Below are 25,970 nucleotides of genomic sequence, written 5' to 3'. Positions count from 1 at the left end.
CAGAAGCGCAAGCTTGATCGGTGTTTTTCAAACTGCGCTTATGGAGTCTGTCGAAATGTGGCTTTAGTTTCTTTACAGAAGTTATGGTGCAGATTCCAATTGAATGCAGCCTACCACGCAAGTCAGTGTTTTTTTTTTTTTTTTTTATCTCGAGCATATTTATCTTTTCAAGAATTCAAATGCAATACGACAAAGTGTGAAGCATAACTTTCCATCTTTGCTGTTCTTTTTTTTCCCTCTGAGCCATAATGAGCGATGGAATGAACAGGCTGCTGAAAAGTGATGATTGAAACAACGCATCTGATTCCTGCACTACCACAAGCCACACTGTCACGACGTTGTTTCCACCACTTACGCTGACCAATCGTTTTGCAGGCTCTCTGCGTTACACGGCCAATGAGAAGGCAAGAGTAAGATTGAGGCTAGCAACAAGGAGCAGAGCAAAAAAGAGAAATAGGACAGTAGCAGGCTGCTGTAACAGTACCAAGGTCCCTATGGGTACTCGGTGAATCAACCGCTGGAGGCTGTGTGTAATTTTGCAGCTGACTCTGACAGGGTGTTTGTTGCCAACATGAGTACATAGAGAGCACCTTTTCCTGTGTCCCCCCCCCCCCTTTCTTGTGCACGTCTATATTTCGTAACTCCAGTGATACACAATCACCAAGAAAGTGAGAGAGGAAGAAACGTGCCCTGGAGTCACAGCCAGACACATAATGAGGTTCGCCCGCTATCTCTACCCCCGGCCCTCCTTCCCTTTTGTCCCTGAAGATGATTCCTCTGTGCGTCATGTGAAAAGCTCTGGCCAATGGGAATTTTAAATGTTGCATTGATACATTTTTGTAAATGGATAGCAACCTTTTCCCTTGGTGTCGTGGTTGATTTACAGGCCTATTTTTAGCAGAGCGGTTTGGCACTGTTGTTGGCAGATACCGCTCAGTAATGGAAAAATAATAAGACCTTATTCATCTCAAGTACTGCGTTGAATTAAGGCATGATTTATCAGTACGACTCCTACTATTTCGTTTCTGCAAAACCGTTATGTATTGTAACATGTTTCATCCAGGATAAAAGCATCAGTGCAGGGGAGCTAAAACATGTAATTAATAATTTTACATCACATTACTTGCAAATAACTAAGAAACTAAGATTAGAAATCAAAAGTCAAAATGAATTTGATGACAACAGAAAATAGAAACAAAAAAAATTGAGGAGGATCATAATTTGCTCCTAATTTCCTGAGGTGAGCACTGACACCTGTCCGTCAGTACGGACAGAAGGTCCATCAGTCCGCCACTGTTGGACTCCCGTTTTCACTGGCAGACTGATGACGTAACTTTGAATCACTAGCGATATAAACATTGACAGAAGCGTCCCCTTGAATGCCACTAACCCGAAAAAGAAAGTCATTTTGGGGAGGAGAAGCAGCAGGTGGAACAGTAATAGTATCGGAGTTTGTATTTTTGTGTCAAGTGGTCCAAACTGTTTCTAAATGTTTCAAATTGTGTGCTGTTCCTCATATTGTGGCATATATCCTCTGTATATCATAGATTGCATCTTGTATGCTGTTCTTCACAGGGTTGACTCACTGCCACCATTAAGTGCTTGAATCTCAAATCTCCGCTCGCTAGTCCAAGCCAAAAAAAAACTAACTCCTGTCTCAAGGCCCCACGTTATATAAATTATTTATTAATTCATCCATTTTCCGAACAGATTTATCCTCACTAGGGTCGCTGGAGCCTATCCCAGCTGACTTCGGGCAGTAGGCGGGGGACACCCTGAATCGGTTGCCAACCGATTGCAGGACACACAGAGAAGAACAACCATTCACGCTCACACTCACACCTAGGAACAATTTAGTGTTCAATCAGCCTGCCATGCATGTTTTTGGAATGTGGGACAAAACCGGAGTACCTGGAGAGAAAACCCACGCAGGGAGGCCAGAGTTGGAATTGAACCCGGTACCTCTGCACTGTGAAGTCGGTGTGCTAACCATTGGACTACCGGGCCGCCCCATCAATTATTTAGTAAAAGATATCTTTGCTTGTACGTTTTCCATCGTTTTGTATTTTGTGTTGCCTTTCATTCAGCATTAAGTCAGTGTCGTCGCCAGTCATGGGCTCCTGTTACATTGACCTGAAGGTTAAACGCCTCATTGGTCAAAACTGCCCAATCACCCCTCAACGCAGAATTGCTCCTGTGGCATTTAGCAAGGGCAGATGAGTGTAATGTGGCGTGGTGCTCTATACATCATTATGCGGAGGTGTCCAACAGCAGAGCCGAGTGTCAAGGTTCAGCCGTATTTCATTATGCTCCAAGATGCAATAGAAGGCCTCATTAACATGTATGGCCACAGGTTGTTGTTGCCCTCGTTCTCTGGGTGTCAGAAGCAGGAACAGGGCTTTCGTCTGACTGCCTCAACCATGACTTGCACATTCTCATTAAGCTTCAGATAGTCACAGTTTTGTAATGATTGCCTCCATCACAAGCATCACGCATTTAAATCCATTTCAAAATAGCTGGTTTGATACATGTGGCATGTAGGTGCATGATGATGAGATCATGAGCAGAGATTAATCCCACATGTACTTGAAGTACTTCATTTCTACAATTACAGCTGCATTATGTGTGGGTATAGTTTAACATCCGAATGCAATATCACGGTGGTTGTTGACCTTTTATATTGAATACCATTAAGACCCAATAGCCATGGAGGGATGTGGATATTTTTAATTCATAATTTGAAACTCTAAATTGCAAACCCAAACTACTTATTTGAAGGATACTAGAGCAAATTAACTGCTCCGAGGGATCCGTTTGATGAGGTCGCACAAAAAATACTTCAATGTTACATTGTTATAAACTGGGGTGATGCTTAAAGAGGAAGTCAACTCCAAAATGTCTTTACAATATGTTCAATGCGTTCTTCTGATTAATATTATATTTGTGGAATATGAATTGGGCAGCAAAATCCATCTGTTTTTATTCATCTCAAGGAGCGGCCTTTTTGCCTATTGCTGTTGTCTGTAAATGACATCATAGTTGCTCAGGATCTGGACCAATCATGGCTCATCTTGCAAATGTCACATGATCAAACTCAGAAAACAGCCGTGATTGGTCATTTTCTGATCATTGAACCAACTGTGATGGCATTTTCAGTCAACAACAACGGGCAAAATATCTGCCCCGTGAGATCAATAAAAATGGGTAGATTAATTCTTGTGCTGAATTCATGTTCCACAAATTAGAATACCATGCTAAGACGAGTAGGGCCGCATAGAACAAATGATTGTTTAAAAAAAAAAAAAAAAAAAAGAAAGAAAGTGGCAATTGGCTTCCAATTTACAGCGAGTCATTGTTACTGTATGATGGTGTCGGTGCTGCCAACTCTGACAATGACATCACGCTTCATATCGTGCAGTACCTTCTGGGGCTATATGAAAGACCACTCCCCCTGTAAAATTGTGTGACTGCCACTGCAAGGTATGGGAAGCAAAGCAAAGAGAATGAAAAGATGGCATTGCAAAGACACCCTCTTTTTTCTGAGCCTAATCCTGCTTAGTAGCAGTGTGATAAGTGTGCTTTGACTCAAAATTCATTTTGTTATTCCATCCTTTGCCAAATCACATAGCGTCTGATAATCTGAGCAATGCCAGTTTGGCAGAACTGCTCCACAGCCTCCTGGGCTCGGTCAGATCACAAAAATGGAGGAGCAAACAAAATGCCTGTGCCTGTTTTCCATCATTTTCACTTTGTTTTATCTCTCGATAGCAATCAGCCAGACTTGGTGTCTTTTTTGATGTGCATCTCTCATGTGACTGTTGCAATCATGGTTTGGAGGGGGGGGGGGGACAAACACACCCTTGCGGAAAACCAAAAGAGCCCCAGTTTCTCACTGGTGTAACAGGGAAAAAAGCCTCTTTAATATACACTCATTTTCTCAGTGGACTCTTTGCGTGTTCTCATCATGAGCAATGATGCACTATGTAGAATCAAATTCATACTAATACGTGAATAACTGCTGAGTGCAAAATGAAGATTTTGGTTTGAGAGCCGGAAGCTAAGGCTCTCAAACCAAAGACAGTCACACATAAAGACAGTCGGACCTAACACCTGGGGGATTTGAGTCCGAAACTGGTAAGGGCCAACAATCTTATATATTAAATGTTTTCAATATTTATTACCCAAAATATTTTATAAATATATATATATATTTATATTTATATATTTTTATATATTTAATATTAAATATGCCTTATCCAATGTTGTTTTTCTATTTAAAAAGGGGGTTCCCCAGATGGCATGAAGTATTTTTCTTATTATGCCACCATCCCCATCTTAAAACGCTCCCACCTCTGGTCATCTTGTGGAACACTTGGGTAAAATCGGCACATATACGCAGGTGTGTGTTTTTATTAATTTTATTTTTTTATGAGATCTTGTGAATCACACGAGGTTTGGATTTGGTTTTGAGATTGATGGAGGGACAGCATCTTTTTGTATTCGGTGTTGAGTTAATCAGAGGTCATCACATACAAGATGAGCAAAACTGTTAATCTTGGACCATTACTTTTTTGCCTATAGATAACAATCTTCCAGAGTCGTGAAATTGTTGGTTTCCAAATGTATGCCGATGATGTATGCATATATGGCCATGGTAAAACGGCCACGGTAGTCAAGAGGGAAGTTATCAGTACATTGGGAGGCTATAGCTCGATGTCTGGAAGACACAATTTTGGTCCTGAAGTTGACATGGGGAGGCTTGCGTTTGTGTCGCTGTGTTTGAAAAATGTGAGTTTTCCAATGTGATTTTTTTTTTTTTTTTTTTTTTTTTTAAAAGCCCTTCCAGGGGCGGGCACTGAAAATAAGATAATGGTGTGATGCTGTGCATTCGTGATCGTTTTTCATTCGTATATGATGTGGCATTTACCCCTCGTCAAAAAAACATGAAATGGGTTTGATTCCGGCTCCAGCCTTCCTGTGTGGAGTTTGCATATTCATCCCGTGCTGGCGTGGGTTTTATTGGGGTACTGCGGTTTCCTAGCCACAGTCCAAAAACATACATGGCAGGTTGATGGAACGCTCTAAATTGTTTCTAAGTGTGATTCTGAGCACCAATAGTTCTTATGTGTGCCCTGTGATTGGCTGGCAACCACTTCAGTGTGTACCCCGCCTACTCCTCAAAGACAGCTGGGATTCCAGCTCACCCGGATTAGTAGACGATGGATGGATGAAATTAACTGAAAACATTAGTACATTTATTTTTCCTTTACTGGAATGTTCATTTTTCAGCCTACTTTTTACTTCTACTCTTTATATTTATCTGACAAGTCCCCAATGTTAATTTTGTCACTGAAGCAAACACGCGCGCACAAACAAACACACACACACACACACACACACTTTTTTGGTACCAGTTGGCCTTGTAGCTCAATGAACAGAGAAGACAAGCTATAGAATAGGGCTTCCGCTCCACTTATGAGACAGTAATTAGTAGCAACTCCTGAGGGAGTAGAGATAGGCTTCACACAGCTTGGCACTACCCCTCTCTCTTATCCTCCACAGGCAAAATCAACAGCTGCAGGTCTCTACTTTACACTCCTTCCCCATCCTCATTATGCTCTACCTTAGCAAACATATACTGTAGCTTTATCAAAATTGTCATTAACACAGTGCTGCTGAAGATTTGACTCATATCTAAATTGCAATTCACTTATTTATGTTGACGTTTTCGAATGCCTTCCAATCTGACTCAAATGTGTCATTGTACTTTTCAGAAAAAAAAAAAAACCCAGTCCAATAAACCCTCCTTGAGCTGACACCTTATCGTGGTGAATGGGTTTGTCTGTCCCAGTATGCTTAGGAGCTACAGTGCCATGAAAAAGTAGTTGCCTCCTTCCTGATTACTGTGTTCTTTGTATATTTATCACACTGAAAGGTATTAGTTTAATAAACCAATTTTAATATCACACAAAGACAACCCGCCCGGTAGTCCAGTGGTTAGCACGTCGGCTTCACAGTGCAGAGGTACCGGGTTCGATTCCAGCTCCGGCCTCCCTGTGTGGAGTTTGCATGTTCTCCCCGGGCCTGCGTGGGTTTTCTCCGGGTGCTCCGGTTTCCTCCCACATTCCAAAAACATGCATGGCAGGCTGATTGAACACTCTAAATTGTCCCGAGGTGTGAGTGTGAATGCGAATGGTTGTTTGTTTCTGTGTGCCCTGCGATTGGCTGGCAACCGATTCAGGGTGTCCCCCGCCTACTGCCCGAAGACGGCTGGGATAGGCTCCAGCACCCCCCGCGACCCTAGTGAGGATCAAGCGGCTTGGAAGATGAATGAATGAATGAATGAATGAACAAAGACAACCCAAGGAAATATAAAATCCAGTTTCTAAATGATAATTTCATTTACCAAGAGGGAGGGGTGGGGGATTCGAAACTGTCTGGCTCTATGTGAAAAAGTAATTATCCCCCCCTGGTTTAATCACAAAGTAACTGTGACTAAATACAGTTTTGGGAAAGCTGAGTTCAATTTCAGAGGCCAAACCTGATTACCACCACATTTGTTGAATCAAGAAATTACATTAATAAAATCTGTGAGACAAAGTACAGTGGGTGACAAGATCCCAAGAAACAAACGCAATATGTCACGATCCAAAGAAATTAAAGTGTTTTTTTTTTTGACTCATTGAAATATATGAGTCTGGAAAAGGTTACAAAGCCATTTCCAAGAATCTGAGGTTTCAACAAACCACTGTCAGAGCCATTATTCACAAACGGAGACAACTGGGAAGAGTGGCAAAGGTTCCTAGGAGTGGTCGACCAGCTAAAACTCATCCAGGAGCTCACAAAGGTAATTAGAACATCGAAAGAACTCAGGCCTCACTGGCCTCTCAGTTCAGGTCAGTTCACTCTACCATAAGAAAGACACTGGCCAAAAATGGTATCCATGGGGGCGTTCCCAGGCGAAAACCACTGCTGTCCAAAACAATGCAAATGCTCATCTCAAAATTGCCAAAAGACATCTTGATGATCCTCAACACAAAAACAACACAGTTCTGTGAGGCAGACCTTATTTTCTTCTGTCTAATTTGTCTCCACTGGACCATTGAGTTTAATTTCCAAAGAACAGACATTCTGTGATGGACAGCATTTCCACATAGATTATGTGTTTTCATAATATAGTTAGACAATCCGCCACATGCACTACTTTGCTGGTCCATCAGGAGATGAGCGTTTGGGTGAAATGGCCAAAAAGAGAGAGCTTCAGCAGTTTTTTCTGGAATGATCGAAAGTGTGCAGTGCAAGAGTGAGTGTTGAGAATCTTATATTGCTGATTCAGGACTTTACAAGACTAAAGATAGCTTGTGTTTCATTTAATTGACTTTGTTGCGTCAATTTTTGGTTTTGCTTTGTAATTTTTAAGAGGAATCGTGTATTTTATTGTATTAGTTCCTTTAGAACAGCGTGCTTGTTGATACAGATGTTACACAATATCACACATTATTTATTCACATCGGCATTACAGCTACAAGAAGGTAAAGTGGACGAAATTATGGAGTTTGGTTTTGTAGCTGTAAAAACAGCAATTCTGTAACAAGGATGCGTGGATCTATTCATTCAACAAGCTCACCGATGTTCCAGGAAAGGGCCTGATTTAGAACGCTTGTTCTCGTTAAGCCCAAAGGTGTTTGATGGGGTTGAGGTCGCAGCAGTCAAGTTTTTCCACTGCAGTCGTCATCGACTTCCAACCGTCTTGGTGTAATGAATAATTACAAAGAAATGCGCATAGCCAAGCCTAAACCCCAGTTGAAGCTATTAGGAGGTGCTCCACTTATACCACTTATTCCATATGTGAAAATATCTAGCTGTAGCTTTAAATCTAAATACTGTATCTTAAAAAAGGGAAATGTATGACCTTTTTTGCCTTGGGACTGTACCATGTTTATTTGTTTTCGACACAGAAATTTTTTTTGGGGGTGTCCTGCTGTGTTCCAGCTAAGCCTCTGTGTTGTACAAGCAGTGTGGCTAATAAATTCCTCCTCAACAAGTGCACGATAAGCCTATTGCTTTTTGTACACAGATCAATGCGCTGCTGGTAAAAATAGCATGCATAATCTAATTTCTGTGACCAACCAATCAAATCAAGATCATTAAATGCAAATATCCTTTGAGTGGTTTGCCTTCGAGCGGTGAAGGTGGCTCAAAGGTGATTTTCTAATTTACTGCATATTCGCCAAAGCCTAGAGCAGTGGTTCTTAACCTGGGTTCGATCGAACCCCAGGGGTCCGGTGAATCGGTCTCAGGGGTTCGACGGAGCCTCTGCCATGGAGGTTAAGACACACCCGACTCAACATGTTGATTAGTTATGACACGCCTGCTTAGCCATCGCTGGCTGCAGAAGATCACATGACATTGCTTGTCCAATCAGTGCTGCGGGAAATTGAGTTTGCTCAGTTGTCATCGTGTGACTTTCGTGATAGTACGTCATACAATTAAAAAAAAAACTATACTTAACCCATGTAATTTTATTGACTTTTTTCTGTTTTTAATAAATGTGTTTTTGTAATGTATTGAAATTGTAAAAAAATAAAAAACATATTTTTATTTTTCACAAAAGAAGGATTTGGTGAATGTGCCGAGGAACATCATATGCATCATAATATGCATTGTTCACTGTGATTTGCTTCTCACTGCAGACTGAAAAAGAAGTCTCAGTCGGTGGACATTGCCAGCCAAGGTTTCTCCCCGACTCTGGTGCCATCCTCGCCCCTCAATAAAGCTGCATCAGCGGTTGCCAAGACTACCACAGACCTCGCAGTGCAGGAAAACAACACCACAAACTCCCAGCGCCGCAGCCCACGGTGTGGCGAACTGAAGAGAGGCTACACCATTGGTAGGCAAATTGTTTCATCGGCTTCTGTGTTAACTGAATTACATTTCAAATTACAGTGACCGGCCACAACATTATGATGACTTGCACAATATAATATGAGCTCCAATTTAAGAGAAAAATGCGCCACAAAAATTCCATCAAACAAAATCATTTTGTAAAGGTAGATTTATTTCATACTTTTTCCTCAAAGATAAACATGTTAGTGCGATTTAGTGCACATCTTCACTAATGCAAATTAATAATACGCATATTGTAAATCTGGGGTACCCAACCTTTTTTGACCGAAGATCCACTTTTCAAGCAGCCAACCTACCGCGATCGACCCGTTACCGCACGTGCACGCATACACACACGCACACCCATGCATACACTTGCACGGACATACGCATGCCATCACGAGCAACAGCCTGAACAGAGATATGTAGTAGATACAAGACCTTGTGAGTTTGTGAAAAGGAAATCACTACTTAGTAGTACTTTAGTAGAGACCTGACCGGAGGCATGGGACACACTTTGCAGCATGTTCAACGCAGAAACTATTGTTTGTTCATTTTACAAAAGATGTATCGCAACACCTCTGATCACAAGCTGCAATTGAAGACTGGCGACCACAAACAACTTTGGGTGATGCAGATCATGCGCCATCATAAATTGAAGGTGACCTGCTTTTTTATTTTACTTAATTTTTTTAGAGAATTTTTTTTGTGGAAGTTAAATTGATAGGATGCTTAGGGTGCAGTGTGCACTAACCCCAAAATATATAATATTAATAACACACTCACACGCACACAAATCGTTTTTTGTCCCATTTCCTCCGACACTGCTCTCTATCGACTTAGGACCAGTCTGCGTGCTACTGGTCTGTCGCGATCGATGTATTGTACACCCCTGTTGTAAATTAATTCCTATTTAGCACTATCAATCAACTCTAAGCATTATTATCTTTGTATAGGCAGATTGTAGAATATTTGATTCGCCTCTTGTATGTCACTGTGACAGTCCTCATAATGGCCTTTCTGTGTATGCGTATCCTCCACATCATTAGGACAGAAAGGCTACATATGGAAAATAAATTGCAGTTACCAGAAGGCTGTCGTCAGGCTCCTGCTATATATCACCATATTGACAGCCTGGTCATCCTTGGATGTTGTCTGTTGTAGAATTGAGATGAGAGGATTGTTTCTGAATCCGTCAAATTTGCTGCTGTAAAGTTTCTAATTATTGTATTATGTCACATGTGTTTTCTTTCTCGGCCATAATGATTATCCCTACCCAAAGCCTCGAACAATTCCATGAAGTTCTGTGTGTTGCCCTTTCCTAAAGCTCATTCCTGTGACAAGATCTAGAGTCATTAATTTAGATTGACTTACATGTCCTTCATCAGACAATGAGTCATGTCAATGCGCTTCTTATAAGAGGACCGTCTGGTCATGGGTCAAGGGTTGCATCCGTGTGTAGAACGCATGTGTGTGCGCGTGTGTGTGTGTGTGTGTGTGGGTGTGTGTGGGTGTCAGAGAGAGAGAGAGAGAGAGAGATTCTGCTGATGTCTCACTCCGATAAGGTCACTTCATACAGAGTCATCATGTATCGACTCTGCTGCCTCGGCAAGGCTCTGTTGTAAGAGTGGATCGATCGGCCTTCATACCTATCAGTCCGGCCGACGGCAATCAGTGAAAGGAAACTGCAGGTTAAAGATGAGGTAACGGCCCCCCTGTTGACATTTTTACTTTCTCTGATCATCCATTATCTGTGCAATGGCATATGCAGGCTGCTTAGAATTAAAAAAATAGACCAAGGTCATAAGAGAACAGTAATTCAGCCATTAAAGAACAATGCCCCCTCCCCTCTACAGCATTTAACTGCATTGGCACTAATTGTTCAAGCTTGAGTCATCATTTACTACTGCTAATGTTGGCCTAGATAAAACACACTGAGAACAAGGCCTGGCCTGTGTGCACAGCTGACACAAATGATAGTGTCCGTAATGAATTATACTTACCGGTATGTATCATATCATGAACAATGATTACTGGCTGACCCTCATCTATGTTTTAAATTGTGAGAGGAGCTCTGTAGCCTTTTCTTGCAGCCCCACCTTAGACCAGCCATGCTCTACTTTCAGGCTTATTCTGCCAAGTTATTTTTATGGTAGATTAATAATGTTTCCGGCGACTTGCAGTGCTGTGTGCTCGGTCTTCGACAGACCTGTCGTTACACCACATTTACAATGCTAATTTTCATTTTAAAAAATGACATACAGTACACAGGAAGTAGCTGATATTTTTCTGGAATTTATCTGACACCTGCAGTGTTGCCTCCCAAGAGGGTATGTTGCAGCTTTCCCGCTGATTCCTAGCTTCTGACAGGCTTAATATTCCAGTGCCTCACCGGACATTTGCATCATTATATACATCCTTGAACTCAATGAGCTCAGCTTTGTATCGGAACACCAAACTGTAGTTACATACGTCTACACATCACCATCTTCCCGAGTCTGATGTCTTTTGTATCTGCCTTCTTTCTAAACCATTTTACTGGTTGTATCCTGCTCAAGTGGATGTATTCCACTCAAGGCCAACAACGTCTTAAGGAGACTCAATTCATCACATCCGAGCTGATCCGAGCTGTTTAACGTCCTCATTTGCTGAACCTGCAACAATCTCGCATGCAAAAATGATCACACAAGGACGCAAACAGTAAGTTTGATGTGTCAGTGCCATGACTATAGACTCTTCTTGTCACACTAGATCTAACTGGAATTTTCCTGACTCTCTGCCCCGTGTAAGGGTTTGATGGGGGCGATGATGAAGTCGACCCAGAAATTTGCCAGCTTTCAACATCGTATCAGAGGTTGAAAAGGCATAATGCCACGAGCTGGCATTCTGTTTTATACATGAGATTCACTGTCCGAGCTCTTTTGGGTCGGAAGCAATTGTTAACACGCTGATGTCACCATGCATTTATTTTAATGTTAATGTAGGAACTCGCCTGCAGTCTATAATGCACACATTGGACATGGCAATGTCGAGCTTGGGTGAGTCCTATCGAAAAGGAACGGGAAAAATAAATCCCTGCTCTCCTTTTATGTCTGTGAGGTGGCAACGTGGAATGTGTTTATGTGCCAGAAAAACCACTGCAGATGTACTACCTCAAATAGTTCAGGAAAAGGCGATCTGAAATGGGAAGTACTGTTTGGGTATCGCAATTGACTTTAGTGTTGCAATACTGTACCATCACAACCAAATATGAACACTAGGGATGTTCGATAGCACTTTATTCAGACTAATATCAATACGAGGAGTCACTCTTGAGTACTCATCAATGCCAACAACTCATACCACTAGTACTCAGGGGTGGAAATATTATTATACCTGTGTGTGTGTGTGTGTGTGTGTGTGTGTGTGTGCGTGCCTGCGTGCGTGCGTGCGTGCGTGCGTGCGTGCGTGCGTGCGTGCGTGCGTGTGCGTGTGCGTGTATACATACATCGCGTGTTTGCTTCTACTTCGAAATTTAAATAATCCACATCCTCTTTTCTCTCTTTTTAGACACTTTGCAATAAAATGTATGTAAAAAAACACTATAATCAATCACAAGGTGCTTGTAACGTTGTATTTCCAAAGATCCACCACGTTCATGGGTTTCCGCATCCCATCAGCATACCATTGAGACAAGGTGATCTCATCCAAGAGGCCCAATGATGCAATTTGCTGGCCAAGTATTTTTTTGGGTTTTTTTTTACACTATAGCTTAGTAATCAAACCAGAGCTAACAAAAACCTTTTTGTGCCCATTCCCCTAAAATAAAATGAAAAAATCAACAATTGACAGCAAATGCCGTTTCACAGCAACTGTGCTCAAAGAGTTAAGCAGTGGTGGCTTGGGGTCCAATACCGATAGCTGCTATCAGTACTCAGCCATCCTTAATGAATACCTTTTAAAGAAATCTTCATGAATAACGACCTTTTAAGAGGCCACTGTTTTTGCATCAGGCCAAACTGATTTAAGCAATGAGTAGCTGACTGTGCATACTCAGCAATGTTTGGCTACAACACTTGACAGAGCAAATGCTAATAAAAAAGACACAAGCACGGCTTACCCTTACTCGTCAATAGAGGAGGTGCTATGGCAGCCGTGAGACTGATTACTCCCCTGTTCGTTATTCATTGGATTTTCACTGCGGGGTCAAAGAGGGGTGGTGTCGGTGCTGGGGGAGCAATATACTAACTTGCTGAAGGCTCCCATCTGCTTGATATGCAGTTTCATGAGTAGGATTCAGAGGTCGGAATTAAATCCAGAGGTTTTCAATCCATTGATGGGGTTGGCAGGCTATTCTGTTCGCTCTCTAGTTCCACTAGTAGTTGAGTACATGGCAGGACCCGTTGTTGTGATAAAAGTGTTGCCCACCATAATGTGACATGAGAAACTAATCAGCGTGGTGCTTGATAGTTATGGCCAACACTGTGCAGGCGAGACACCGTGATTTTTTTTTTTCATCTGGCATTGGTTGCTTGTGTTTCAGGTGGCTCTTTTTGTGTGTTTACACATCAGGATAGTAGCCAGGGGTGGCAATTATATGCACTGCACATTGACAACATTGTTCATCGACATCAACTGACATATATTGGTACATCAAAAGTCAAATGCCTTAAGGCTCATACAATATTGAGTCTGACCAAAATTTGCAGGAAATATAGGCCTTGAATGTTGTGCACACTTTTGGCATTTAACCATGTACCGTTAATATAGCACACGAGCCATGAGCACACATCACTAGACTTCATTCCATCATTTCAACACTTCCTCATTTTCTATACTCTGCACTTATTTTTGTTTTGTCCTTTGTTGTTTTTTTGTTACATTTTCTCTTGAAAGGGTTTGAAAAAGGGCGTTACACAAAGAAAATGGTGACTGAAAGATCGGTGGTTTGAATCCTGGCTGTGACTGTCGGCTATCCAAGTGGCTTTGGGCAAGACACTGAGCCCTAAGTTCCTTTCAGGTTGGCATTGTGTGAATGAGAAACAAAGAAAGAATAATAAACTGTGAAGTAAGAAGACATACTGAATTTAAAGATGACTATTTTTTGGACACTGTAATCCACCATTGATCCATCTTCAGTGCCAAAATGCTGCAACTTGGGGGCGGGCGTTCGACTTGCTTTTTCTTGTTCCCATGTCCATTGGCTTGATTGGACACTCATTTTCGATAAACTGGACCTTCTAGCAAAGAAAAGCATTCAATGTTTGTCATTCTTTTCTGCTTTTCTGCTGTTTAATAAGAAGAAAACTGGCTTGCCACCAACTCGGGGATTCTTACTCAATTATGATCATAGGTGGAGAATATGTGTATGTTTTGATTCATGTTTTTTGTGACATTGTTTTAAACAGAATGGTTTACTTTAAGTTGTGCGTGTATTATGATCAATAATGTTTCCTAAAATATGGCATATACAGTTCACAGCTATGTTTTTAATTTAATGGCGATAGTTTGAGGAATCACTGTATTAGAATGCATCTTCACCTAGCTACATTTACAATGATAACCGAGAAAGATTCAATGGTAAGAATCGTTCTGTGATCTGTCCTTGGCACTCGTGTTTGCATTTATTTTCACCAAATAGCACAATTGTTTTATTCATGTTAACCTGATAACATATTTACTGATGGAGCATCCTTCCTCATTCACCAACACACAATTGTTTCCATGTGTAGACCCTCTCACGAAATAAAATGTAAATACTGTACTAACAAATATATTGAATCAGGACTTTTCTTTTCAAAACACAAACAAGGTAATAATGAAAATGTGTCTTGATATGCCATTCACATGAAATGTGCCGTAAAACTGCAATTCAATTCCGAAGTGCTTTCAGCGCCATCCCTGTTTTGGGGAGAAACGCGTCGTATTCGTTTTTACCGAGCAGCGTTTGCGCAGCAATATAATATGGCCATATTCCGTTTTGCTTTCTCAAGTGAAATTGTTTTTCAAAGACAAATACTTTTGAACAATTATTTTCAACTGGAGGCCAGTTCAATGTGAGAATTAAAAAAGAATGTATTTATTAATGAACGGATTAATGTGTTTAGGTATGTATTGTCATTCAAAATCCGACACTAATCCTGCATCATGAAATACATGATTTTTATACTATTTTCTCATTAAAGAAATGATCACTGTCTCCGACAAACGTTTAGGTACTCTACCAAATAAAATAACCAGTTGACACACACAATCCAATTCGATAATTAAACTAAAGTTCTCATAAATTGGTATTGAAAGCAATCAAATGATGCGTTTGGGGGGTATTTGAGCTGAACATTGCGCCCAGGCTAATGGAAATATTCAATTTAACACGCCTAAGCTCTTATTAATCACCATATGGAATATAGACGTTGATGGCATCGTGGCCAGCCGCTCTGGAAATCCTGCTTATGTTTGAATTGTCCCGACAGTATGTGTAAGATGAGCATCATCCCGTAGCGTGCTTCTCCTCATTGACTGAATGAGCACAAGGGGAGAGTGGAGTGAGAGTTATCTGTGCTTCTCCGTTAGCAGCAGCCTCAGCCATGCCACAGTGCGTTTTGCCAGCAGAACTGCTTGTGTGCACAGAGATAAGCCTGAGCTCTCTTGCCTTGGTGCTACAGGCTGGTCACGTAGCCCCACAAGACGGCTTAGCTTCTCAATGTGATCCAATGAAAGTCCTTTTCTCTTATCCTCTCACACTTAGGCGTCTTCCAAACCTGCAACACTCTCTTTTAGGTCTACACTCTTTGTCTCCCGTATTTCTCCCTGCTTCCCATTTTGCCACTCCCATTTTGATGTTTGTAAAAGATGTTCCATGTTCACTGTACTTAACTCTTCCAAGCAGCTAGTGAAGGAGTAAGAAGTGAAACCCTGTCTGTAATCCAGCCACAAGCTAATTTTAATATTTCATGACAGGTTATCCTCGATTCATGAGAGCAATCCATTACGATAGCGGCAACATAACCCCGAATTTGAATCCTAACACACCGTACTCTTTCGCAATCCTACGCTAATGCAGGCGCAAAGTCATACTTACTGTAACTATTTGGAAGGACCAACACTTCTAGGCCATATATATCAAACAATTACCGGTAGATGAAAAACATTAAGTGAAGTTTAAGCTGAGAATGCAACCATGTGACTTGTTTTTAACTGTGAAATGTTATAATTGAAGTCAATATTTGTTTAAAAACACTTTCAAGCTCTGAATATAAAATACAAGAAAAAAAGAAAAACACTTTTATTCATTCAAGAAGGTTCGAGATTGTAATTGACTGCTCAAATGGGTATTTTTTATCATGATCAAAATGCATGAGTCGCATCAGCAGCAAGGTCAAGATTTGCGCTCGCCAGACAGACAGGCACACGCATGGAATTAAAACGGAACTCTTCCTCAATGTCACCACTGGCTCTATGAAGAGTGCCGCCGCACATGTCCTTTTGATATTTGTCATTTGTAAATGCCTCCAGAGATGATCCACATAGCCCTGAAATCAATTCTGGGCTTTTCAGCAGCTCTTGTAACCTTCATGCTTTCAAAAGCGAGTGACATTACCCAGACCGTCAGAATGCTCCACATCCACCTGTTCCGAGTTTAAATGCGGATTTTTATCTACAATGAACCAAACTGTCCTATATCAAACCTCGTGTTGATCTAAATCCCCAAAGTACTCACAACAAGGACACCAAGATTTATAGCTCTTTCCCTTGCTTTGTCATTAACAGCCAAATTAATTCTACTTTTGTGCATTAAAAATGCCGAGAGAGAAGCATGCAACACAATTTACTGCAATGCTACAGTCAGATAAGATTTGTACACAGTATATTGGTCTGCTGTTATAGTTTTGTGTGGGGTCTCTCGTTGACCCGCTTCTTGATGGGTTTAGTATATAAATGCCACACAGCTAGTAATCTCACAGTTTCCCCTCTTAGTTTGAAAAAGGGCTGTCGCTATCCTCTGCCTAGGATTGATTACATATACCTCAAAATGAAGAGTAAGCAGTTTTCCACAATCAAACTCCAGGTCCAGCCCTTGTATTGATTCATGTTGCAGTGGAAAGAAAACGAGATCTGCCTCTTCATATCACTGTTGATATTTGTTTCACTTATTCTCATGAATTTGTGGCTTCTCCATGCTGTTTTTACCACCATTAAAGGCATGTGTGTTGAAACAAACTTCCATGCATGACTTCAGTTTTTTCTTTTCCCTGAAAGCATGCTGTGTACAGTACGTATTTAAAAGTATAATAATTCTGGAACTGTATTCGTCATATTAGCATTATTTCCCACAGCACAAAAAGGAATTCAAAATCACAACTCTGTTCTTAGGGCGGCCCGGTAGTCCAGTGGTTAGCACGTCGGCTTCGCAGTGCAGAGGTACCGGGTTCGATTCCAGCTCCGGCCTCCCTGTGTGGAGTTTGCATGTTCTCCCCGGGCCTGCGTGGGTTTTCTCCGGGTGCTCCGGTTTCCTCCCACATTCCAAAAACATGCATGGCAGGCTGATTGGACACGCTAAATTGTCCCTTGGTGTGAGTGTGAGTGCGAATGGTTGTTCGTCTCTGTGTGCCCTGCGATTGGCTGGCAACCGATTCAGGGTGTCCCCCGCCTACTGCCCGGAGACAGCTGGGATAGGCTCCAGCACCCCCCGCGACCCTAGTGAGGATCAAGCGGTACGGAAGATGAATGAATGAATGAATGAATGAACTCTGTTCTTTGTCCCTCAAATTGCCTTCAAATAGCTAACGAAGTCTTGAAAGCTAGTTTGTCAGCAATTACAATGCATATCGCAGCAGTATGCGTGCATACAACATACCATGTACAGTATCCTCAATGTCAACGCCGTGCCGCCGGGGATAGATAAAAGGTAGTCAGTAATTCACAATATTTTCCACCCAGTGGCGTTGTTCTGTTTGCGTGGGCGTCGTTTGGTATACCACACCTTCGTCTGGTATCAGTGTGAACAGCTCCATTAAGAGCCAAAAAAGTTGTGGTCAGTCATCAGACATCATGATTGTATTTGGGAATTTGCCAGGGAAATGACTAAAGCAGTGAAAAGGAAAGCGCAAATGTTTTTCGTCATGACCAACCTACTTGTTTTTCTCCCATTCTATATGAGGTTTTGTTTTTTCAGAAACAAGCAAAAAAAAGGATGCTTCTTTTGCCACCAAACAATGACATTGGCGTAGAGGGGCTGATCATAACTTTGCTTCTGGACACTGAGGAAATCCGGCAGCATTGCAAAGTTATTGAAACGTAGATTCATTCAGTTGAATGTTCAATGAGATGACATTACATCCTTAGACAGAGATGAAGAGAACAGTGGCCTTTAAGTAAATGCATATTTTTTATGCAGCCCTTTCTCCGTTTAACAAGCATTTTCAGCACTTGAAGTGGCTTAACTGGGCCTCAGTCTCACTTCAAACAGACCGCACTTATGTATGAACCATTCACAAGCACTTTGCGTCTTGTTTTGCTCATTGCCCATTCTCTCCTAGGCCCCCTTTAATACAATGTCCAAAGCTGAGTATTGCACATGCTTTGGGGTCACATTTGCGATGCAGTGGTTTATCCAAGAGGAAAAGTGGCCGGAGGACTGGATTTAGCCGGCCAGAGCGCTACGCTGTCTTCTCGTACGGGTCATTGCTTTGGACATTCACTGCACGGCGAGGCTCTGAAAAACTGACAAAGAAGCGTAATGGCCAAAGAAACGTTCATCAGATGTGAAGTATACCCTCTTGTTCGAATCCAAGGAGAAGGGATGTACAGCAGCACTGTGGGAATAAAACTGGCATTAATGAACAATCTATGCATTTCACATTGGAAAGTTCAGATCATTTTTTTTTCATTTGTTTCTTTCAATTGTGTCACATTTGTTATATTGCAATGTTGCAGAAACAATACGCAACGCTGATGTAGGCTGAATGTAAGGTCATGACTGCTGCCCTCAAGTTCTTGACAGTTTGTATTTGGGGACTTGTGTATCAGGCAGACATGAAGATGGCGTGCTGTATGAAGTCCGTGGGCTCGGTCATGCCACATTTAATTGGCCGATGCGTGTCTTGACAGTTCCAGACCATCTATGACCCTTGGAATGTACCGAACACGGATCATATGATGTTGTTTTCTTTCTGTTATGAATGCTAAGTAAAGCAGCAGTTTCTGCAAGGATTATTGTGTAATCTCTCCGTCACGATCTAATTAAAGGAAACAAACGTGTCCTTTGTTTTCCTGCTTAAGTATAAATTGTCTTTGTCTATTAATGACTTTTCTTAAACAATAAGAGTATCCAGTGGATTTTTGGTAAGATTATGTCACTTCATTCTAATCGCTTGGAAATTATTATACTTTTAAATGTGAGCAAGCATCCTGATAGTCACTTGCACCGTGCATTACAAGCTCAGTACAAAACAAGCAACTTTATTTTTCATTCGGGTGGGAAGACAATTATGTAGCTTTTCAAGATATTTTAAGTACTGTATCTACCGATGCTTAGATGGCATTTGCTTTTTTGGTAAGAATGATCTGCCAACAGCCACTGAACAGTTAGTTTGTTGACTCCATAAGGGTGAATTGAAATTTTGGGCTCTTGTGTCAAGTTGCGCCAAATGTCAACTTTTTAAATAATTAATAGCGCTATTGCCGGCTGGCCAAAGACCCCTATGAGGTCTTTGAACTGAATCACAAGCTCGACACATTTATAGTTGGCTACTTTCACTTGCAGAAGCTAATTATTATGGCATTGTGGCTCCTTTTCATATTGACTTAATATTTTTGATACACTTAATTGACCGGTTAACTAAGATGAAAGATTTTGCGTTCAAGATCCATTAGAGGAGTCTCATTAATACTTGAAAATAATATCTATGGATATTTGGATTTTAAGACGAGTTTCAAGATGTTTTTTTCTGTATTTACTTTTAATGGAGGTATGATTCTTGATAATTGGCCCAACCTGCACACCCATAAAAGGATGCATCCATTTCACTGGGTTAGCCGATAACACCTTGGATGATGCGACATGTCCCTAGCTAATAATTTCACCAACAAATTATCCATTTGCTGGGGTCTCCTGGGGGCTTAGATTCATTATCCAATTTAGCGTACCTGTGGAGCCGACAATATCTGGTGATGGATGGAGAGTGTCCAGAGTGAGGACAGTTTCACAACAGACAAAGAGACTGCTGAACCTCTTGCCACCTGTCTGTTTGCCGATAATTTCCTCTGATCCCAAAGTGCACTCGAATTGTATTGCCTATGGGGGTGGGGGTGGGGGGGCAATTGAAAAGGCTTTTTATGTTGTGCAGTCAATGTACTTTTGTGCTCTTCTTGTAGCTCGGCGATTCATGGGAGGCGTTTTTGGCTAATGATGAAATATATGACGATGTCCAGTCTTAAATGAAAGCAATTCACTCTGTCCCAAGAGTTCAATGCAGATAACAAAGTGGGCTCTGACATAATGGACCGTTTGTTTTGTGACTTTGCCTTGGTCACATGGCTACTCTTTCTCTCTCTCTCTTTTGTCAATGTTATTGTCAAACCATTCGCATAAGGCTTCATTATTTCAATCAGCCGCCCATATGACGAGAGTTATGGCATATGGCTCATGTGTGTATCCCCCCCCCCAACCTCTAATTCAAGTCATACATTTGGCCACCAGAATTATATTTAGACTATTCCATTATACTTGAAATTGCTTCTGTATGAATGTTCACCTTCATTTCTAAATAACATATTTGCTTTGGAGTCAAATGAGATGTGCACATAAGGAGAGCAGAGGAAAGAAAGATTGAAGCAGGGCATGGGGAGTGGGGAGATGAGGACCGTGCCTTTGGATGTGCTCCTCATCCAAAGACTGTGGTCATCATTTGTCGATGTGGCCTCAGACACCGCAGACAACCACAGAGGATAAACGACCATGAGCGGGGGCGGTGGAAATGGTGGTGAAAGATGGCCTGCTCAGTCATCGATCACCACCAGCCGCTCTGCAGAGCAATCCTAAGAGGAAAACAAGGGCAACAACAGTGGATTGAATTGTTGCAAGAGCAGCTCATTATCAGACCTGGTGGCACAACTCGTCAGCCAGCACTTTCTTGTTCTCTGTTGCTTCTTAACATGACGACATTATGAAAGAGGATGGTTTCCACACCTGGTGATGAGTAGTCGAGAATGTTGAACGTCTTTTCCTTTCTCAGAATGGTCACTGAGTCTTTATTTGCTCATTCTACCGGTATGTTACAGCATTATTTAACTATTCATTTGTTTGTTTGTTTTCATTTGTTTAACTTTCATGCAGTAATCTAAGGCATTACTAATGTTGGCAATATTATACCCATTACAGTCACAGTAAGATGACAATGATGTTTTTAAACTTGGGGCAGCCTGCTTGATGTAAGCAGGCTCGCAGGGAGCATGCGCAAGGTAGCAGGCTGGGACCAAGGAGCAAATACAATATTGAGGAACACGGTTACCTGTGGTTCTGCATTAAAGGAACTGCAAAATTATTGTCGAATCAGTGGTGGTTGGTAGCCCACGGAACGCTGGAATCGTGACATACCCGAGGAGGTGTTGGGCAGGGATTTGTGGGCATTCTCTTATCCAGGTGAGCTTGGTGCTCTATGCAGCTGGATGGACTGTGTTGTGCAGCTGAGCCCAGTCTGCGGCTGCTGAGCTGCTGGTTGGCGCGTTCACATTAACCATAGGTCTGCAGATGGTATCCAAAGAAAAGGCTGATGTATTTTCTGGAGTGTTTTAAACCTATGGCTTTTCCAGAAAACAACCATTGCAAATAGTTGCGTAGATTCTTTGCCCTGCATTTTGTGGAACATCTTGTACATCTAAAACACATTTTTTTTCTTGAGCTCCACCTGTTCGATTAGATGGAGAATGTTGGCGTGCATTATATTTTTCCTGATATTTGGAGACATTATGCAAAATTCGGAAGATTAACAAACATTTCCGGCTGTCGTTTCAGTGACACCAATTACACTTATATAACCAAAGTGTTGAATAATTATTCACCCAGATGATGTGGTGAATCACAAGCAGCACATGACATTTGATTATTTTATTCATTCATGAATATTTGTGGCCTGCTGTTAAAGTGGAAAAACATGCTCAGCTGCTGTAACGCTGACAGCTTTTGAGGCGAAGCTTCACGTCCCTGAGGAGAGTCCATGACAGGGTGGAATCATCTCACAAGGGCTGTTAAACACATGTGATTGCTGCCATTGTATTGAATGCCTTTGCCTGCTTCTTGTGCCACCGAATGTCTTCATTGGTCATCATCTTGTTAATGCCTCTTGTATAGGCTGCAGATTAATCGAGAATGCTTTTGAAACACAACACACTTTATGTGGTCCTATAGTTACACTCCACTGAAAAGGGAAGCTAACTCAAAAATGTGCTTTACTTTAATTTTCTTTTTTTTTCGCCCTCTGCTCGCGACCATCATGACAAAACTCGGAACATTGGTGAACCATGATTGGTTGTTACCCTAGCCCTGACCAACTTTTGATGTCTATTTCAGTCGACAGCAAGTGGCAAAATGGCCACCCTCGAGATAGATAAAAACAGATGGATTTAGCTGATTAATCCATATTCCACAAACACAATAATAATCAAAGCGTTTTGTTTAGACTAGTAAGCTAAGTAATAAAAACATCCACCCATTTCCTGAACCATTTATCCTCAGTATTGAGATTCGACTCAATCCCCGGTGCCGCACTCGTAGTTGATGACAAAGCGTCACAAACAAGAGCCTCTCAAGGCTATTGCTGGCAGATGTGACACTGAGGGGATTTCGATATGGATATTTGTACAGCAAGCTCTCAGCAAAAAAAAAAAAAAAACGACTCTAACTCCTTTATTGCAAGTTTTTCCTCATACGATTCCAACTTTATTTTCAAAACATCTATGCTTTTTATCAGACATTTTATCGTCTCTTCATACTTAGGAATATGAATTGCCAGAATTCAAAGAATCATAACCGAATAAAGTGTGTAATCGGTTTATGTCAAAGTTCCACTCAAAATGCCTTTAATAGATGCCATTTAGAATTTGCTTCAAAGTCTTTGTCACTACATAAAAACTCTATTTGAAAATTCCTCTCATGGATGTTATGGATCATTTGTTGAGCAGTCTAAGCCTCTGTGCAGCAACATAGTAGATCATGTGGTTCCATGGTCCTCCTGGGTAGTGCTGGGCCAGTATGACACCCATCTGATTACACTGTCCCAGTGCCAAGTGTACCAGCGGGGCCCAATGTAAGCTCAGAGAGAAGTAATGTAATGTAAGCTCATCTGACCCCGTGGTCAGATGAGGTCTTGTCACTGCAAATTCATGTAATTCAGCACATCCAAACTTGTTCACCAAAGTGTTTCAAATGTCAGTATTGCCCGTCCACTTTTGATAAATCACTGTGTAATTTTGTGTATGTTGCTTGATTTTTGGAGGGTCATGGAGGATTAGAATTCTTCACTTTTCAAGGTTGCTTTTTATGAAACAGGGTAAAAGGGGATCATACAGTTATACCTGGGGTAAATTAACCATGCCTCCCCAAAAAAGTCTGATATAAATAGTAGTGCTGCACTATGTGCTTAAATGATTCATGTACAGCACTCTCTTCTGAGAGACGAAGCTTGGATATTGGTGCTCAAAGCTTTTAGTTGAATTGATGTATTGACATACGTGTTGTGTATGTTGTGTGTGTGTGTGTGTGTGTGTGTGTGTGTGTGTGTGTGTGTGTGTGTGCGCGTGCGTGCGTGCGTGCGTGCGTGCGTGCGTGTGTGTGTGTGTGTGTGTGTGTGTGTGTGTGTTTTCCTCTTTCGTGGATGTTCCATGTACCGGTACCTTACATTGATTTGTGATTGTTAGATGGTCTCTCACAACAGTAAGAGCTTTGTGTTGATGTGACCAGAACAAACCATTGACAGAAGGTGAGACTGTGTTGTGATTTCAACAACCTGAGTAAGAGTTAAACTTTAAAATTCCTGGATGTAATCACACCAGGTAACAGGGACATAGACAGAGACACAGAGAAAATACTGTGGAAATAGTGTCGAATTTTGAGTTGGACTGTGTTTGGTATTTTAGAGAGAGAGAGAGAGAGAGAGAGAGTAGAAAATCAATGAGGAAAAAGCTCACCTAGTATTTTGCAGAATTAGACATACAGAATACAGATCCACTACTGTAAATATGTCGTGATTGTCATTTCATGAAAACCACTTGTTCAAATGTGAAAGTACCAATATTACATTTGCAATGTAGTTATATTTCATAAGGGTCAAGGTAGATCTGAGATGTATCCTCATTTCTTCCGTTCTTTTAAAAACAAATGTTTAGCAGGGGTGCCCAAACTTTTTGGATCAAAGATCTACTTTTTGATCAACTAACCTCACGGGATCTACCCTTACCGGCGCGCGCACGCACACACACACACATAAATTTAAGATTTACCTGCTTTATTTTATTTTTTAATTTTTTTTTTTGTGAAAATGAGACTGATTAGTGTGCAGTGTATATTAACACAAAAAATATATTACTAACATGTACAGAGACACACAAATGGTTGTTTGTTTGTTTTCTTCTCGACACTCCTCGGATCGACTTGGGACCCGTCTTAGATCTACCGGTAGATCAGGATCTACCTAATGGGCACCCCTGGTTTAAAGACTAAGGAGGCCTTCACTACTCACTGTCTCCAGCAGATGGGGGAAGTTAAGTGTTGAACTTGTTCTTGAGTCAAGCTTAAAACGTTTGCAATTGTTAACAGTGATCTCTTATCTTTCATGAGATGAATGCATATTTTTTTGCAAAGTACCATAAAAAAAGAATGGCGGTATGCTTTACCGTCACTTTTTGTTCTTTCCCGACAGGAATAACATATAAGATAAGATAACCTTCATTTGTCCCACATATGGACTATTATAGTGGAAGAATCTTGGTAGGTTATGTAACTACCTAACTAGGATATTTTAAAAACGAAAAATAACTAATTACAGTAAAAAAAGAAAACGATGAAGACTATTTTGATCTTTTTCAAAATGTGTTGAATTTATTTGGGGGGAGAATTATTTTTTTTCGCTGCAACAACAACTATAGCACCGACTGTGTCAGTATTTTGTTGAAATGTGCACAATGTCGTTGTCTTGAACGATTTAAAAGTTAGCATCCTGCTGAAGTGCGGAGTGCTGCTGGACTCCATTCGGAAATATAAAAGTATGTGTGCGTGCGCGCGTGTGTGCGCGCATGTGTTGACGTGCATAGTTCCTGTTTAGGAATGTGCAGACTGTCTGAAACTTTTAACAGCAGCAGTGGGGGCTCTTATCCAAAGGGTGGATGACCGCGGCGTTTGCAATAATCCCAAATCGCTCTTAGTGTAGTTTGGCAGTAGTTATGGACTACCGCTACATACTCTCTATGACGGGCAGTGGCGCGAGGGCTGTCAGGGACGTGATTACCCACAGACTGTCGTCTGGATTCGGCCAGGAGGACAACGTGGGGTATGATCCGCACCTTGCCGCGACAGAACTGGATTACAGCACCGTTCACTCTAAAACAGGTTGGTGAGACGCGATGCTTTTGTTTTGTTTTTATAGTAGCTTCGATAGGCTGCCCACAGCTTTCGCTAGGCTAGCCCGGTAACGTGTGTTGTACGCCAGCGAGCTTTGGAAAAACTCCTTTTATCTTTTAATGCAGTATTGATGCACCAATAACTTTCCATCTGGGCGAAAGTAAGTTGTATTACATCGTGTCTGTTGGCATAAATATTATTCGGTGCTATTCTGTGCTTCAAATACTGTGCGTGATGACAAGATGACAACTTTTTGACAGTTACTTCCGCCCACATATGGTCCACAGTACTGTACACAATGGCAGAGTTTCGCGAGGTAGACGTGGGCATTTACATTTTAGTACAGTGCATCGTTTTCGCCACATTAAAAGCGACGTCTCTTGAAAGACGTTTAACAGCTGAAATGTTACGTCACTAGAGAACATTGACGCCCCTCTGCCAACCTGATACGAATGTTGTGTTTACTATAAACGCCAATTCCAGTAAAGTT

General features: G+C 41.4%; 1 protein-coding gene across 5 annotated transcripts in view; it reads left to right on the top strand.

Moving 5' to 3' along the window:
• The window catches only part of oxr1a (oxidation resistance 1a), a 143,165-nt gene that overhangs the window by 46,540 nt on the left and 70,655 nt on the right, over positions 1–25,970 (top strand). For 4 of the 5 annotated variants that reach the window (XM_052064682.1, XM_052064681.1, XM_052064686.1 and 1 more), the window contains one exon: positions 8,694–8,890. In XM_052064682.1, coding sequence (XP_051920642.1) covers positions 8,694–8,890 — 197 coding nt within the window. Of the gene's footprint in view, positions 1–8,693; positions 8,891–25,129; positions 25,469–25,970 lie in introns of those variants that run through there. The other variant, XM_052064685.1, reaches the window with a different exon arrangement.

Source organism: Hippocampus zosterae, chromosome 5 (assembly GCF_025434085.1).
Source record: "Hippocampus zosterae strain Florida chromosome 5, ASM2543408v3, whole genome shotgun sequence".
Taxonomy (NCBI): domain Eukaryota; kingdom Metazoa; phylum Chordata; class Actinopteri; order Syngnathiformes; family Syngnathidae; genus Hippocampus; species Hippocampus zosterae.
The sequence above is the reverse complement of the archived record's forward strand: the minus strand, read 5'-3'. Positions and strand labels throughout refer to the sequence as shown.